Source organism: Cryptomeria japonica, chromosome 2 (genome assembly GCF_030272615.1).
Source record: "Cryptomeria japonica chromosome 2, Sugi_1.0, whole genome shotgun sequence".
Lineage (NCBI taxonomy): Eukaryota > Viridiplantae > Streptophyta > Pinopsida > Cupressales > Cupressaceae > Cryptomeria > Cryptomeria japonica.
Window position 1 is genome coordinate 44,894,898 of NC_081406.1, and position 18,502 is coordinate 44,913,399.

At 35.5% G+C, this 18,502-nt stretch overlaps 1 protein-coding gene across 1 annotated transcript in view; it reads right to left on the reverse strand.

The window, feature by feature from the left end:
- Positions 1 to 13,609, reverse strand: part of LOC131075024 (serine--tRNA ligase) — a 28,263-nt gene extending 14,654 nt beyond the window's left edge. Inside the window, exons 1-4 of the mRNA XM_058011800.2 lie at positions 13,059 to 13,609; positions 12,464 to 12,534; positions 9,143 to 9,304; positions 8,941 to 9,046 (exon numbers count right to left, since the gene is read on the reverse strand). Coding sequence (XP_057867783.1) covers positions 8,941 to 9,046; positions 9,143 to 9,304; positions 12,464 to 12,534; positions 13,059 to 13,191 — 472 coding nt within the window. The 5' untranslated portion in view covers positions 13,192 to 13,609. The remainder of the gene's footprint in view (positions 1 to 8,940; positions 9,047 to 9,142; positions 9,305 to 12,463; positions 12,535 to 13,058) is intronic.
- Positions 13,610 to 18,502: the final 4,893 nt, after the last annotated feature.

Below are 18,502 nucleotides of genomic sequence, written 5' to 3' on the forward strand. Positions count from 1 at the left end.
AATTTAATTCAACCTCCCAAATGTCTTGAATTTGGGTAATTTAGTACAAATTGGGGAATATCAAGGTTGGATTGAGGCTTAATGAAGCTTCCTGATGATTTCGCCCTAGACCCTCTGATGATTTCGCCCTGGACCCTCTGGAAGGGTCAGGAGCGATTTTTTCAACTTGGTCCCGAATATCCCATTCCTTGACTCCAAAATCTCCTGGAAGGTGAGTTCATATGTGTCTTGACCTAATTAAGTTGTTGCATTTCAATTTTTTATCATTTGTTATGAGCATTTAGGTGAAAATGTAAATTTCGCCCTGGACCCTCTGGAAGGGTCAAGAGTGATTTTTGCTTATTAGGTCAAAATTCACCTTAATTTGATCGTTGACCTGCTCCTAGGTAACCTCCAGAGTTCATTTCTCTCCATCACTAGGTTAGCTCACCAGAATTTTGAAGGAAATATTGCATTTTCAAGAATTTCGCCCTAGACCCTCTAGAAGGGTCAGGAGCAAAATTCTCTCCTGAGCTCAAAATTCTCATTATTATAAGTCCAAAACCTTACCAAGGCATTCCAAATGGCATCTTTCACTGAGGTCCAAGCTTAGTTTCATTCAAATTAGGAGGAAAAAGGTGATTTTAGGGTTTTTCGCCCTGGACCCTCTGGAAGGGTCAGCAGCAATTTTTCCTCCTTAGGCTTACTCCTTCATCAACTTAACTCCAATCCACCTCACAAGGTTAGGCAATGATCCTCTTCATTCACTCCACCCAAGTTTTGCTTGTTCTTGCAAGGTAAAATAGGGGTTTTTTAGATTTTCGCCCTGGACCCTCTGGAAGGGTCGAGAGCAATTTTCCCTCTCTGACCTAGAATCATCAACTTTTGAAACAAACAATTACTCATCAAAGGTCTTAAAGGTCATTTCTACCTTGGTGTATCCTTGCCTTAGCACAAACTTAAAAGGAATATGTTGATTTTATGATTTTCGCCCTGGACCCTCTGGAAGGGTCAGGAGCGAATTTTGAGTTTGAGGCTTATTCCTTCATGCCTTTTAACTTCAAATCACTTCTAAGGCATAGAACATCATGCCTTACTCCCCTTTAAGTCCGGAAAAGCGAAATCTTGTCTTAAATTTGCAAGAAAAAAGGAGAATTTAGAAATTTCGCCCTGGACCCTTTGGAAGGATCAGGAGCGAATTTCTTCCTTGGCTTCAAAATTTGCATCCTTAGCAATCCAATTCAACTTCAAGGCAATTCAAACGTCTTGTCAAACCCATGTCTAAGCTTGGTCTAGTCCAATCTTTGGAAGAAAAGATAGGTTTTAGGATTTTCGCCCTGGACCCTCTGGAAGGGTCAGGAGCGAAAATCCTTTTCTAGGCTTGGTTGCTTCCTCTTGACCATCTCAATTATCTTCAAAGGGCAAAACATACTTCTTCACATTCATTCAAACCACAAAAACCAAAAAGATTGTTTTGACCTTGCAAGAAAAAGGTGTTTTTTAGGAATTTCGCTCTAGACCCTCTGGAAGGGTCAGGAGCGAAATTCACCATTTGGCTCAATTCCTTCACTTTTTGATGATTTCTTGCACTCTTAATTCACTCCCAAGGGCAATTCTTTCAGTGTTTGACCTTATCCCATGCTTGGCTAGCAAAATTTGATAGCAAAATGTGCTTTTGAGAAAATTCGCTCTGGACCCTTTGGAAGGGTCAGGAGCGATTTTCACCATTTTGACCAAAATCCTTCATTTTCCTCCTTGAAAGTTCTTTGCTAAGCGGGATTTCACCTTTCACTTGTGCTAGGAATAGGATTTCATATCCAAGAAAGGCTAAAAATGAGCTTATAAGGGATTTCGCTCTAGACCCTCTGGAAGGGTCAGGAGCGAATTTGCCTTTCTTGGCTAAAATCTCCATCACTCAATGCTATCGAACACTTCTCAAAGCAAGATCATGTCCATTCCTCTTTTCAACATGCTTTGGGCATCAAAATTTGGTCAAGTTGAGCAAGAAATGCCTCCTATAAAGTTTTTCACCCTGGACCCTCTGGAAGGGTCAGGAGTGAATTCCTCAATTTAGGCTCAATTCCTTTTCCTTTCAAGTTGATTTTACCTCTCAAGAAAAAGACACTACTCTTCCTTCATCCATGCCAAGCTTGACTAGATTTTTGCAAGAAAAATAGAAGGATTTGAAAATTTTCGCCCTGGACCCTCTGGAAGGGTCAGGAGCAAATTCCCTCTTTTGGGCAAAATCCTTCATTTCTTCATGACTTCTAACATACCTAAGGGTTTGAATATGCTCATTCTTCCTTTCATGATGCCTTAGGCTCCTCAACTTGACCAAACAAGGCAAGAAATATTTCCTATAAAGATTTTCGCCCTGGACCCTCTGGAAGGGTCAAGAGCGAAAATTAGGTTTTAAGCAAAATCCTTCATTCTTCAAAGTTGAAACTTCTTCAGGAGGCAAAAGGGAGTTGTCCTTGTTTCATTCATGCCCAAAACTTGACCTTTTTCATTGCAACATGGGAGCTATTCAAAATTTCGCTCAGGACCCTCTGGAAGGGTCAGGAGCGAAAATTACCTTCCTTGTCCAAAATTCTTCATTTTGCATGCTTCTAAATCTTCAAACGTATCAAATGATGTCCAATCTTTCCCCCAAGATACCCTGCACATCACAATTTAGCCAAAATTAGTGACAAATAAGCTCAAATAAGATTTTCGCTCTGGACCCTCTGGAAGGTTCAGGAGCGAAATTTTCATTCCAGGCTAAACTGCTCAGTCTTTAAGTTTCAAACCATTTCACAAGGCAAGGTTAGATAATTTTCAAGGCCAGGAACCGGATTGCAAGTCGACTCAAAGCAAGAAATTGTATTTAGGATGAAATTCGCTCTGGACCCTTTGGAAGGGTCAGGAGCGAAAATCCTCTTTCAGGCATCATCTTGCTCTCCAAAATCAATCAAATCCCTCTCTAGGCAAGAACACATAAATTCATCTTCAAACATGTCAAAACTCAGCCAAAATTGTGAAGGAAATCCAGTTTACAAAGATTTTCGCTCTGGACCCTCTGGAAGGGTCAAGAGCGAAAATCAAGCTTTGAGCTTAATTCTTGACCTTTTAAACTCCAAATTTCCCTAAGAGGTAATCAAAGACCTTCCTTCATGCATCCCCATCAAAATCCTATCTTTCATCAAGAGAAAATGAGAGTTTTTCAAAATTTTGCTCTGGACCCTCTGGAAGGGTCAGGAGCGAGAACTAGGTTTCCAGGCTAGATATTACCTTGATTCACTTCATTCTCCCTTTAACTTAACCAAATCAACTCCCTTTCTTCACTGACTATGATTAGCTGACTCAGACTCAGAAACAAAAAGGACCTTACCAAGAAAGACCTTCTTTCAATCTAGACCTGACCTGAGACCTATTCATCCTGCCTCTGAACTAACCAATTTGACTCTCCTGAAAGGCATGTTTCATTTTGGCAATCTTGAATCCTCAGGCAAATGACTAACAATTCCCCAAAATTTGGCTAGACTTAGCTTGAAAAAAAAAAACGTGCTTCCAAGGTTTAGCCCTAATCCAGCCAGCCCAGGCAAACCACTCACTCACTCAAAATCCTAAAAGCAGAGAAAAAAAACAAGCAAAGAGAAAGCAAAACCAAAAACAAAAGAGGGGGTCCCGATTCTAATGGGGCGATGTGTGAAATGGTCACAACAGTACATAGTGTATATATATTCATTTTATGCCAGAGTTATACTTGGAAAGGTGAATGTGAGCACTTATTAGGCAAGTTGTCTAACTTGGCTAGTATTCTTCCTCAAGGCTCATAATTTGGATTCTAAGCATCAATTGTTGAAACCAAACATGGACAGAGGTCTGCACCTGTCCTAAAGGCATTTTGAAGGAACTGGAGCTCCAAATTGTACTCATTTTGCATCATTATGTGCCACTGTTTGTAAGGGGCAGCGGATTCCCTGTTTTGGGAAAATAAATGGTTTTTGGTATCAAGATTGTTGTTGAAGCTCCTCATGCATGGAGACTTCACCTTGTTTGTTCAATGCAGTGTTAAATTGATTGTTTGAAGGTCTATCTATGTTATGGTGCAGACATTTGGTAGTCTTAATCCTCCATTTTGCAGACATAACAGTGAATTGACAGAAAAATAGTGAAGGACAGTGAATTTTGCTCATCTACAGCTTGATCACCAAGTGTTTCGCATAATGCTTGTTTATCAGTGGCAAGGAATGCTTTAATTTGTTGTGGCAGAGGTCACCTAGTAGTGTGGGAGTTTGAACCAAGTTTGGTAGTGAGAACCTATGGTAGATGCATCCAAACCCTCACTAAACCCTACATTTAAGCCCAAAATTGAGGATAGTCACTAAACCTGATTGAAGGAGCCTAAGACCTGAAAAATCCTTGAGCTTAGACCTCTAAATTATCATCCATGACAAGTTTGTGGAAGGATTTGGCCATCGTTGAACAAAATGAGCAAAAAAGTGACAATTAGCCCTCCACGGGCTACAAGCGTTTTTGACTGCTAAAATGCATTTTTCAAGAACCCAATCACCTTGAACTCATTCAGTTTGGAGAGATCTTTGTAAGACAGTCCAAGACAATGAATGAACTTTGAGAAACCTCCATGACATCCTTGTGAAGCGTTTTTGGGTTTTGAGACCTAAGGAGTTGGTTTGAGCAAGTGAATCTAAGAAGCCAAAACAAGAAAATGAAAACAAGCTTTTTGAACAAAACCTTCATCTAGTCCCCTAAACCAATTGGAGGTGCTTGTAAGGACAGAGAATAGTTAGAATCATGCCCAAAAGGACAGAGGAGTGTGTTGGAAGAAATATAATGGTTTGGCATAGCCAATAGTGGATGAGCAAGGGAATGAGCTCACTCAAAAGGGGAGTTTGTTTGGAAAGTGATGCATGAGTTGCTTGGCATTAAAACCACTATATGCTGGCTGTCTGAGAGTTTCATTAAATCTGAGAATAACTCTTTCTGATATTTGACATCTTTCAAAACTCCAACAATGTTAAAAGGGATGATATCGAGATAGTTACAATGAATAATCATTCTTTGATTACTTCATAAGAGAAAAGGCAAGGTCAATTGGCAAGTTTGTGGTGAACTGGAAGTTTAGTGCACTTTTATGATGCATGTGGAGCAATAGGTGGAGATCTGGAGTTTGCAAGACGACGTTCTAAATTAAAAACTAGTCGTTTTAAATCGACTAAAAAGATAAATAGCTAAATAAGTCAACAACTAAGATGACCACTAAGAATAGAAGATGACCATTATAGAATAGATATAAATATTATTTTAGTAAGAGGGAATTGGAGGAATCATCCATAAGATTGAAGAAGACAAGAAAGTCAATGGATCAAGGGAGAAATATCTAATTTCAGAATTAATAAGGGAGAAAGTCAGCAGACTTTGATATTTAGAAGGGCAAAATTTAGGGCAATCCCAAAAGGGGACATTATATACAAGCCCTATTCACTCTATTTGAATAGATGATCATTGAGGTACGGCTAGAAAATGTAGTCCAATTTATTACAAATAATATTGATGCTTGTGTTATTGGAAAACTTTGATGAAGTATCCCATAGTGTTTAAGAACCAATGTGTGACACATTGTCTCAATCTAACACTGGAAAGCATTAGCAAACTTTGATGGGTTAAGTATCAATTGCAGAGGGCCCGCACATTTACCAAATTTATAGACAATCAAACGAGAGTGCTGAGAATAATGTGCACCTTACCAAAGGGCAAAGAACTTCTTCATCCAAGGGTGACAAGAGTTACTACTCACTTACTTCATTGCAATTTTTTTGTTCACAAAAACATATTTAAAATGAAAGATTGTTTAAAATAAGTGGGTTAAATCTAGCATCGCTAACCATATGGATGGCACGACCATGCAAACTATGTGTCTGATGAGAGCTTTCAAGTGGAGGAGAGATACTAAATTGTATACTTTTCAAAGCCTCTAATAGGAGTTTTCAGACTGTGCACATGCCACAATGGGAAATCATTAACAAAAGATGGTATCAACAAAGGCATTCACCCTCAATACCACTAGATACTATCTCAATCTAGCATTGTTCGCTAGCAACTCATTTCAAGACAATGTAGAGGTCATTGCGATCCACTTCAAATGCATTGAGCTAATGCTGCCCAGTGCATGATCTATGAGTAGCTATGTCTAAGTTGCCCATAAACAAGCATACAATTTTTTTAAGTAATTGCAAAACTTGACACTTACTCTATATTGCACACATAAAGTATATCTATCAAGTTTTAACTAAATCGTTTATAATAGAATTTTGATAAATTTGTGTTTTTCAATGCAATGGCAGTAAGATTTTTTTAACGAAACAACCCAAAAACTTTTGATGGATATTGATGGGTATTTTAAGCAAATCATGCAATTTGTCTACTTTTGAGCATACCTAAATTGTGTTTTAACACATACATTCATAGGAGCACAAACTTTTGAGTCAACTACAGATAAATGATTTGGTATTTGTTCACCACAACTCACACCTTAAGCAAGAAAAATCAAGGTTAAAAAATCTAGCAACTGTAATTCTAATTTCTAATACTTATTTTGCTCACGTCACTAACTTGTGCATTCAATTTGATTGTATCAAGTGGCACTAAGAAAGATCAAACATTTGAACTTGACAAGATTCATTTAGATTCTTAATGATGAAGAACCACTTCTTGATAGGGATGACCTTTTTAGCACCCTAGAGTGGTCATATTAGGTGATGCATGCACCCCTAAGCATTCATTATCACAGTCTATTGCCCTCTAGTGTATTGTACATTGTCAAGACAATGTCATTATCACCCTCCTTTTTTAATTAATTTTTACTTTGTAGGTTGACTTTTTACAATGTAGAATGTAATTGGCTTTCAAGTTTGAACTTCAATGTCAAATAGTGTATGCCATGTAGCGTGCAGTGTAATCTAAGTATTAAAAATTAAAGAAAAAACATATACCAAAATTCATGGTGTAAACTCTCATTTCCTCTCTGTTGATTTTTAGTAATCAGACTGAAAGTAAATAACTAAAACTGAAAATACAACACATAACAGCACAAAACAATACAAGAACAACACAGCAGTACCCTGGGAAAAATTGGTGTGAGCTGCCATGGATAGATTTTTTAATGAAGAAGCTGCTTTTTTTCCAGGAGCTGTGTGTTTGGGTGTATGCCTGATATCTTCTAACTGGGTCTTTATGCAGTGCTTCTGTGGGAATTATTTAATTATGGCAGTATCGTAAGGTTTTGATAGTGCCAGGTTTGAGTTATTACATATGTCGTTTCTATCTTTGAAGGAGTTGAAAAAAATTCATTCCTTGGTGATAGCATTTTGGAAGATGCCATTAAATTTTATTTTGACCTCTGCAAATCTGACAGTGGATTATTAGTGTATGTCGGATATTCTGAAGCAGATCTTTTAGAAGTCTCTGGATATATATAAAAACGGCTCTGTATTCTGGGTTGCATGTTTTTTACTGGTGATTTGAATTCGTCCAAAAAAGGTTTTGAAAAGAAGTTTAAGATTTTTGAGAAAATGAGTTTTGGATGGAGTGAGACAAGTTAAATAAATTTTTTAAAGTATAGAATATATAATTCAAAGAATGAATGAGGTTTGATATACAAGATTTTCTGTGTGCCGCAGTTACAGTGGGAAGAAATTTTTCATTTGATTTTGTAAAAATCTTGTGCTGTAATGTCATTCTAAAAGTGCAGAGGTGTATTAAATCTGTCTTGTTCTTCAATATCAGTGAGGTCAGAGACTCAAGGTTTCTTTTTGTAGGAATTGGTGCTCTCTGTGAGTTGAAGCCCATCTTTGTATACTGAGTTGGTGCTCATCATGTTGGTGCCCGTTCTTGATAATAAAAGCTTCTGAAAGGACATGGTTTTTTACCCAAAAGATTTTTCCACGGGATACCTTGTGCACTTGTGTGTTAGTTGTTCTTCTTATGCTTTATGTTTAAAAAAATTAAAGTTTCTGCAATAATGATTCACCCCCTCCCCCTCTCAGTATTGTCTGTGTATTTTTCACTGTCTCCAATCTCAAGAAGTTACAAGTTCCTATAAGTGAGCAGACCTAAAGTAGATACTCCTCTATCCACTCAATTAAGTGCAAATGGTTGGCTGCGAAAAGGATGGAGTCGATTTATATGAATTTTAACTTGCACCTTCTCCCACATAAGCACTAGATTACAAGGAGGTAGCAATATAAAAATGCGATGCAGCCCCTAAAAATGCCAATTTGGATTCTTCTGTTACACAGCTTTTCTCAATCTCAATCAAGGATGAGAGAAATGAGGATTCTTCTGTTACACAGCTTTTCTTATGTGAATTTAACTTGCACCTCCTCTCACATAAGCATGTGGATTACAAGGAGGCAGTAAAAAAAATGGGATACAGCCCCTAAGAATGCCAATTTGGATTCTTCTGTTACACAGCTTTTCTCAATCTCTATTGAGGATGAGAGACATGAGACTACTGCACATGATGGACTTAGTGCAGCTGGTGGGGCAGCGTGGGGTTGCTTTTGGTTCTAATGAAGCAATTGATGGCATTGATCTTCTCAATGAAAAGCAATTTGATTAGTGAATTGTATTGATTTGAGTCTTGACATTTGACACTTTATTGTCAATTTTTCATACATACATACATACATACATACATACATACATATATATATATATATATATATATATATATATTCTGATTTTTTTTTGCAGATTATGGCTAATTTTGATAAATGTATATCAACACAGATTTTATATATATATATATATATTCTGATTTTTTTTTGCAAATTATGGCTAATTTTGATAAATGTATATCAACACAGAAAAAATCAACAAACTGTAAACCCACAGCTTAGTTCCCCACTCTTCAACATAAAGACTTGAAAAAATCAATCATTATGGAGAAAAAAATACCTTTCTTTAAGTCTGCAATTCCAAGAAGCTGAACAAGCTCAACATGATTTTTCAATTCAGGATCCTCCCTACATTCTCCCCAAGTACGGATGACAGCATTGTTTGCCTGCAAATTAAAAATGAAGGAAAAACTTGTAATTACAAAATCTATATTTTATTCAACAAATAAATACAACTCCAAAACAAACTGGTGATGACCTACCTCATCATCACTGATAGGTACAGAGTCATGTACAAGGTTCCCAATGACTCCCAAAAGAGAATCTAGGGCAGCTTTTGCTTCTTGGACCTCTATTTCCTTCTTGGCTGATAACTTTTTGTTCTCTTCTGTTTGTTTTATGACTTCAGATGCATCCTGCTTGGCCTGCCAAAAACAAAACGTGCGCATAAGTTGAAGCTAGTGACATATTCAAATAAACCCATGGAACTCTATATAACAAATGAAAGCAACAGAAAACTAAATTGTTATGCCCTTCACCCACTGGTTGTATCAGATAAGTGATTGCTGACTTGGGCATATGAGATCCTCAACTTAGTCATTTGTTACTTCCTAGCATTATTATTATAACTTATAGTAGTTGTAAACCTCATCAGGATTTGGGGATCACTGATGCAATGTCTAGGCAGTAATGAATAATTGTTGATCATCATATTGCAATTTTTGTTGAATTGTGGAGGTTGCACCATCGAAGTGGACCGATCTAATAATCAAGAGTGCCACTCTTATTTCAATTATTTGGCATCAATCTGCTATTTCTTGGGCATTTGTTCTACTATTCTGCTTTGTGATTAAGAATTTCATTATATAGACAGTCCCCTGGGTACATCTGCTACAGCAGCAAAGTTTTACCAAATGGCAAGAACTATTACACTTCTTACAAACTCGAATTCCACTACATATCCCCAATTTCTGTCCAAAGCGCTACGTTTCCAAGAGATTTGTCTAATAGAGATTACATGAAACCTGATACAAAATGTGCAGTACAGCTCGATGAGACTCTGTATTGATTCAAGGTAGTAAGTTAAACAAGGCAAGGGCAAAGTATGAGCTCTTTGCCTTGGATTAGTTCTCTATTTGATCAGAGGAAGTTTACCGCCCTTTTCTAATGATTGAAACAGAACAGTGCTCCCCGGGGACATGTCCTGCCTTGGTACCCCCATCCCAATCCCCAAAATGTGTTGGGAACTTAAGGACTGACACGGCCCCTTGTACTAGCAGTGACTCAAACTCGAGACCCGATTTTGATACAAGCCTACCAATGGCATCTGCTGATTATGGACAGCTATATATTTTCTATGCTTTTGTCATGTTAGAGTTGAAATTTGGAGCCTTTGGGCATTTTGTTATGATCCTTATATAATATGTATGCACATTGACAACAAAAGCATTTGAATTTTGTTAATTTGTTTGTCAATAATCATGTGAATTCTCAATTCAAGTCTAATGTCATATATTTAGCTTCTACAATGCCTATTGAATGTTTTATCAATGTTAAGATATGAATATTTGAATTTTCTCTATATTTTTTAAAAATTTCCCTACTTTTTAATAGTCGTCCCCTGCTGTCCTCTAAAAAATGGTCCAAAAGTCCCCCATAGGGGAAACACGTCCTGCTGTTCCTTGCCATCCTAGTCGTCAAAACTTGGGGGAGAATAGATACAGAATCAATTGTATCAGTTGCAGATCAAGTGGATACTTGTAACACAGCATTCCAATTACGTTACACACTATGAATACTCCCAGTTGTTCCACTTAGAATAAACAACACACTTGTTAAGATTGCAAACTTAATAACAGAGTATTCAAAATAAATTCATAAAAATATTTCTAGAAGATATTTTAGAACAGTCAAGGTGACGAGAGTAGGATGATAAGCATTTTTCAAGAAGTGCGATAAACCTTTTGAGACCATAACATTGTACATTTTATAAAGATTAAACAAATTATTTAGCACATACAAAATCAAGATTTGAATTTGTTATGGACACTCAGAAGAACAGAAGTGAGAACTGACCATCCAAATCCAGAGAAGTAAAAAGATTCATCAGATTACTGCTGTTCAAGGGATAAAATAAAGCTAGGAAAAATATAAACTAATAATAAGCAGGAAAGGAAGGAGTGGAAATCTGGGAACAGCTGGAGGAGTGGAAAGTTTTTGCATGGTGGCTCACTATTCTTTGGAAGTGAAATTCATAATGAAGTAGAATGTCGGGCATGGCTAGCAAGTTTTGAAGCAACAATACTCATAATTTTAAAAAGTTTGTAGTAGGTGGAGATTCATTGATGCTAATCAATACACTTGAGAAAAGTGCAATCCCTAATTGGCATCTCAATCATTTTGTGTAGGAGGTTCAAGGCCTGAAAATGCATTCTATAGATATAAGGTTCTCCCCATTTCAGAGGCATCTAAATTCAGCTGCTGATTATTTATGCAAAAGATTAAAGTTGATAAGGACCAACCTACATAAGAAATAGACAGAAGTCATTGAAAATTGTAATTGTTTGAAAAGTATTATTCTCTATGGAATGAAAGTAGTTTGCACTAGCAAACTGGATCAAACTAGGTTTGATTTGATTAATGCTTTCCATAAAAGTGAGCACACAACAAATACAAAGACATGCAACAAGCATCCTAACATTTCAAAAAGACACAAAAAAGATAACATTTTGAATATTTTTTGCTGCTCTTTCCCAGTGAAATTTTCAAGCCACGTAGAAGTAACTACTCCAGCATTGTGCAGGTATATTTTAGGTGAATGTAAAGATCCTTTTCAAGAAAAAAGAGTAAAATACAAGGTAGCTAGGGATTTCCTCAAGAAATTGAGTAACTAATTTGAATAATTTTTGCATAAGAGTGCATTAAAAAAGAACCAAGTTCATGAGAATCTGCCATCAATTATTTTAATCTAAATTCAGATATTGGTTTTGCAGATATCTCTGTTGCATCGTGGGTTTCAAGCCCTATAAAGATTGGACCAGTAGAGCTTCAGTTTTGTTTAACTATGGTTTGTAATGTTGCTCAAAGCTCCCAGTAGCACAAGAAGTTTGATGCTATTGCAATTTTTCCAGCAAAGCAACCCAACATGAATTTACGTTGTTGGTCTTCAACTTAAAGCACACAATGACAAGCCTTTGGTATATGTGCTCTCATATGTGCACGAAAAAAAAAATGATCACTACTATTCATAACAGGGAACACTGTCAAATATATTTTCCACTAGCTCTCTAATATCTGATCTACAAACACAACTGAGATTCTAATTATAATTTTTGTTACCACTTCAATGTGTTTTCATTTTGGAAAATTTAAGTTAATATCCACGTATTAATCTGCTTTAGTTTACCAAAAAAGATTGAACATGGTGATATTCAGAAACCCTAATTCGAATGCCTAAATACCAAATACAAAACTCGAATGAAGAATACAAAATTTCATTGTTAAATGAGCCTATGCTCAAAAAAGTCTTAAACTAACACTAAACTGCATCATGAATCACCAAACAAGAACTGAAATTTACTCACAATTTTCAACTTAGCAACCTCCTTATTTATCTTATTGAATTCTTTCCGTAGAGTATCCAACTCAAATTGCCCTGCAGTAATAATTAACACCAAAATTAACCAAACCCAACCAAATACCAAACATAAAAATCCCAACCAGGAATTAAAAATCTTTCTGCGAAAAAACCAAACCTAAAGTAAAGCTGAATACCAAAATATTCCCAAACTCGGTAAAATACTCTAAAGATTTAATCATCCTATACTAATTCTGAAAATAAGACGGAACTACGACATGTAATGTAAACGTCTGGATTCAACTGCATAGAATAATTCCTTTCCATCATTTGGAGCCTCACCAACGACCTCCTCGTCAAAGAAGAAGCGTCCAATATTTGCAACCTCGATGACCAACTCATGGTCGGCGAAGAAGCCTTCCACCGTTTCAAGCTTCACTACCAGACTTCATCATCACGAAAGAAGCCTTTGGTAACCAACAGAACAGTAAAATCCAGACACACATAAATATTTACGGATCTGCATTGCTAACAAACCCTATCAACTATAATTAAAATATGGCCAGACAGAAGCCATTTCAACAAAAGGTAAAAAGACATACGTTCACGCCATGCTTTATCAAGCGCAATGACTTCATCGACGACCTCCACTTTGGCGAAACGCCGCCTCTGTGACTCCCGCACGAGCTCGGGATTGTGTCCCTTGTCTTCTCGAAACAAATTTATGTCCAACATGTTGAAAAATCTGTGACCTCTGAGGCGGTGAAGAGAGTAATTTAAGAGGGAAAATACAGGGGGTCGTGTGAACAGCGAGGGTCCAAACCGGATTGGGGGTTTTAGAGTAGCCGTCTTTAATTAGGTCATTTACAGCAGAAGGCAAAAGACGGAATTCCTCATCGTTGTAAAAGAAGAAAAGTTATGTCACTGTTTATTCAGCCAATAGGCCTTAATATTGTGCAGGAGCTTTTTCGTCGCCCCGCAATACCAGTCACTATCGCTCCCGCTATACCACCCGTTATGCCAAGCCGGCGAAATAAAAAGTTTTAGTTTTGTTTTGGGATTATTTTCTATTCGAAACGAGCAAGGGTTTTCGATTTCGAAATTTGTGTTAAGTTTTGTGTACGTTTAAAATCTGTAATTAGTTCCTGCCATGGAATTATAAGGGAGCTTAATCAATTACACATCACATTATATGAAATGGACAGAGCTTATATTGTCTATCAATGGTGGAGATTATCATTCAAGACATGATCGTCACCGTCCATGGTCTTGGAAAATTACGAGCTCCGCCAGTTATTCTACTTTTCCCGGGCACCGTACAGAATAATAAACGCGTTAATTTCACGAATTGATAATAAAAATAGTGAATATTCACTATTAAATTTGTGCCTCTTAAGATTATATTCTGTCTAATTACATTCACTAACAACAAATAAGGTTATTAAATTGAAATTCATAACTTGAAATTATTATATCTTTTTAATAATTTTAATTTTAGAAGTTTTCAAGTATTCTATTTCGTCTTAAATGATAAAATGTAAAGGTAGCTTTAAAGAAAAATATAAAATTAAGAAAATATTATAATTTAAATTTTATATTTTAATAAAAATTCGATTTTTATTTTATATAATTTTTTCTTTAATTTACAATCTTAATAAATAAATAAGATACATAAATATTTTATAAATGTTAAAGTTATTTTATTTTACTTATCCGTTAATTATATTTTTTTTTTAACGTCTTTTTTTTTTTTTTTAATTAATCTTTTGTGGTTACTATATATTTTTATGTTTAAAAATATGATATACAATTTATAAAATTGTTAGTTTTTTAATTTTATTTATGATTACTTTTTAAAAACATTTACAATAGGTAAATTCTTAATGTTTTCAGCTATTATAAGTTATATGACCATTAATATAGGTGTTTCATAAAATCATAAAATAATACATAATTGATATTTCATTAATATTATGTTATTTTCTTTAATTTTTAATTTTAAAAAATAATTCAAGTTTAGAATTGGTAATGCTTCTTTAAATTCTTAGAAATCATAATTTTATTTTTTCCATCAAACGTGAAGGTAAGAATAAAGTTGGATATAAGATTAAGTACATTTTGATATATAAATTAGTAGAAATAATAATTTTTTACATTTAAAATATAAAATTAAGAAAAAAATAATAATTCAAATTTTATGTTTTTTTATTAAATTAGTTTTCTATTTTACTAAAATTTGTAAAAAAAAATAATTATATGCTTTTCTTTAATTTTAAAAATTAAATAAATAAGATACATAAATATTTTATTAATTTAAAATTTATTATATTTTACTTTCAAAAAATTATCACATTTATAATATTTTTATATTTGAAAGTATGATATGCAATTTATAAAATTACTATTTTTGTTAATTTTATTTATGAAAAAATCATTTATTACTTTCTAAAAATCATTTATTATAATAACAATTAAAAATTATTTGAGAATTAACATAGATGTTTCATATAACTATATATAATTAATATTATTTTACTATTATGACAATGTAAAAACATAAAAAATATTAATATTATAATAATAATTAAGTATTATAAGAATAACATAAGTATTGATTATAATATAATGGTATTACAAGCATAATATCATAATACAAGATAATAAAATAATAATATTTAAATATAATATATAATTGTTATATTTAATTATTATTATTTTTATTATATTTATTTGTTTAAAAAAAGTGTTCACCAATTACATTTAAATATTAAATGTTAGTATTTATTATTATGTGTCCTTATTAATATCATTTGTTTATCAATTATAGAATATTTGAATCTAAACTAATGAGAAAGATATACATTCATGTTTGAAATGGATTATTTTCTACAACATTCTAAAATGAAAACAAAATTTGTAATTATTTTTAATTGACTATCATTTTAAGTTTGATTATTCAAACCAAACTAGATGTCCATTCACCTTAAATTATCCATTTCCATGAAGATATTTTGGTCTCACGTTTGTGTTCATATTTTGGCACCCAACCTTTCGTTTTCATGCAACTATAAGGCAAGGACTTACAATGATTTTCATTAAAAAAAATACGTGTGCACTTTGGATATTCTATGAGAGGTACAAGACCATATTGGAACAAGTGTTATGCTGAACTAACAAACATGATCAACCAAATAGGGTTGCCCACTCCATTCTTCACATTAAATGTATCGGACACAAAGTGGTCAGATCTACAACAAACAAACAAATAAACATGAATCGTGTCCAAAGGCATACAAAATGCAAAGAGGGATCATGCTTACACAAGAAGAGGAAAAAACTACGATGTCGATACAAAGCTCCATGAAAAGAACAAATTATCTCTACCTTCTCATTCGACAATCTAATAAGAAGAATCTACAACAAATGACGATAGGTTAAACATGCACAATCCATAAATTATTTCAACATGGAGAGCCAACATAAATTGTCAACCTCTCATCTCACAAACACTTGTTTTGAAATACATTGCCAAGTATGCATCAAAAGCGAATAGAACATTTGAGCGTTGTGTTGATATGCTAACAAGAATATCTACAAACCAAAAAATAGAGGATCCAACCTTGATTGCATATCAAAAACTCATGACAGAATTTGTGGCAAATCATGGTATAAGAGCACAAGAAACATGTCATACGCTCCAAAAATCACCCCTTGTCATTATAATTAACTTTTTTACATATGGGATTTGTACCCTCCAATATACTATTCAAAGTATATTTTACTATTGACGTAACCAGTGCAAGCAGAAAGATTTTATTTTGGTTGTCCTTTATTTGTGACTGGACTTTTACCGCCACATCTTTCACTTTATTTTATTTTGTATGTACTCCAACAGACTTTAAATTGTTCAACAATATTAAATAGCAACAATATAAACTAATAATAAAAAATATTAGTATGCTGGGAATTAGCTAGTAAGAAGCGTTGTCCGATTTTAAAATACACAAGTTACAATGCTTGGTCATAGGAATAAAGCTTTGATAAATAAATTGTATTGAATGTAGGAAGGAGATTAGCTTAGGATTTGTAATGGCTATTATTTGGAGTCCTCATATTGATTTATTATATGTAAAAACATCTTAATTTCTCTTATCATTGAAAAAAAAAAATATTTGGGATCCTCATATCTCTCTCTCTCTCTCTCTCTCTCTCCTCTCTCTCTCTCTCTCTCTCTCTCTCTCTCTCTCTCTCTCTCTCTCTCTCTCTCTCTCTCTCTCTCTCTCTCTCTCTCTCTCTCTCTCTCTCTCTCTCTCTCTCTCTCTCTCTCTCTCATCTGTTGGTTTTGGAAATAAGCCACACCCGAATCGCGATGGACTGGTCCAAGAGGGGCCAGTAGCTCAGTGGTAGAGCACTCCAGCAGCGTATGGAAGGTCCTAAGTTTGAGTCCTAGTTGGTCCATGTCTCAACATGGTATCAGAGCCAGGTCCATGCTAGGAGCCTCAAGCACACAAGAGGTATGGCTTAAGGGGGAGTGTTGGTGTTGGAAATAAGCCACACCCGGATCGACGATGGACTGGTCCAAAAGGGAGCAATAGCTCAGTGGTAGACCACTCCAGCAGTGTATGGAAGGTCCTAGGTTCGAGTCCTAACTGGTTCATATCTCAACATGGTATCAGAGCTAGGTCTAGGCTAGGAGGCCCAAGCACACGAGAGGTGTGGCTTAAGGAGGGGTGTTGGTGTTGGAAATAAGCCACACCTAGACCGACGATGGACTAGTCCAAGAGGGGCCAGTAGCTCAGTGGTAGAGCACTCCAGCAGCGTATGGAAGATCCTAGGTTTGATTCCTAGCTGGTCCATGTCTCGACATGTTATCAGAGACAGGTCGAGGCTAGGAGCCCCAAGCATACGAGAGGTGTGGCTTAAGGGGGGTGTTGGTGTTGGAAATAAGCCACACCCAGACCAACGATGGACTGGTCCAAGAGGGGCCAATATCTCAATAGTAGAGCACTCCAGTAGCGTATGGAAGGTCCTAGGTTCAAGTCCTAGCTGGTCCATATCTCAACAAAGTCATTGGTTACACATCATCCCCTTTCCAATTATCTCCCTCTCTATCTATTTATATATATATATATATCCCTTTCTATCTCTATCATCATCTCTCTCTCTCACTCACTCAGACACACACACACACACACACACACACACACACACACACACACACACACACACACACACACACACTCATTATTTCCTCATCCTTATATCTATTTCACTCTCCCCCTAAACTATACATAACATATCCCTCTCTCCCTCTCTATTGGTTAAGCACCTCTATAATCTCCTATATATCTCACTCTTGATCCCTTAGTCTCTCTCTTCCCAACTCCCCCTCTCACTCTATAGTTGTATCTCATTATCCTGACTCTATCTTTTTCACTCCATCTCCTATATTCTCTCTCTATATATAGTCCTCCATAACTCTTTTTATATATCACTTCCTATATGTTTACCTTTCTATCTATCCATCTCCCTCTTTCTCATTATCTCCTCTCCTATATCCTTCTATCTCTCCATATCTCCTTATCACTCCCTCTTGAACTACATCTCTCTAATTCTCCTCTATCCACTCTCTACTATCTCAATCTATCTCACTCTCTCTCATACATACTCCATGCTTATCACACCCTCTCTCTTTCTCTCTCCTCGTGTCTCTATACTTTTATTACTATCGCCCCCTTTATCCCCTCTCCTCACACCCTTTCTATCTACATCTCATTATCTCTACATTTGTGATTCAATCTATCTCACTCTCTATCTATCCTACATTATATTTTTATCTCTATTTCTCTCTTCCTTGATCTCCCACAATCTCCTCTCTTTCAATCCATGTCTTCCTCTACCTCTATCCACATAATTATATATCTTTATATCTCTCTTTATCCCTTTATACCTCTTTACTTCACCATCTCTCTCTCTCTCTCTCTCTCTCTCTCTCTCTCTCTCTCTCTCTCTCCTCTCTCTCTCTCTCTCTCTCTCTCTCTCTCTC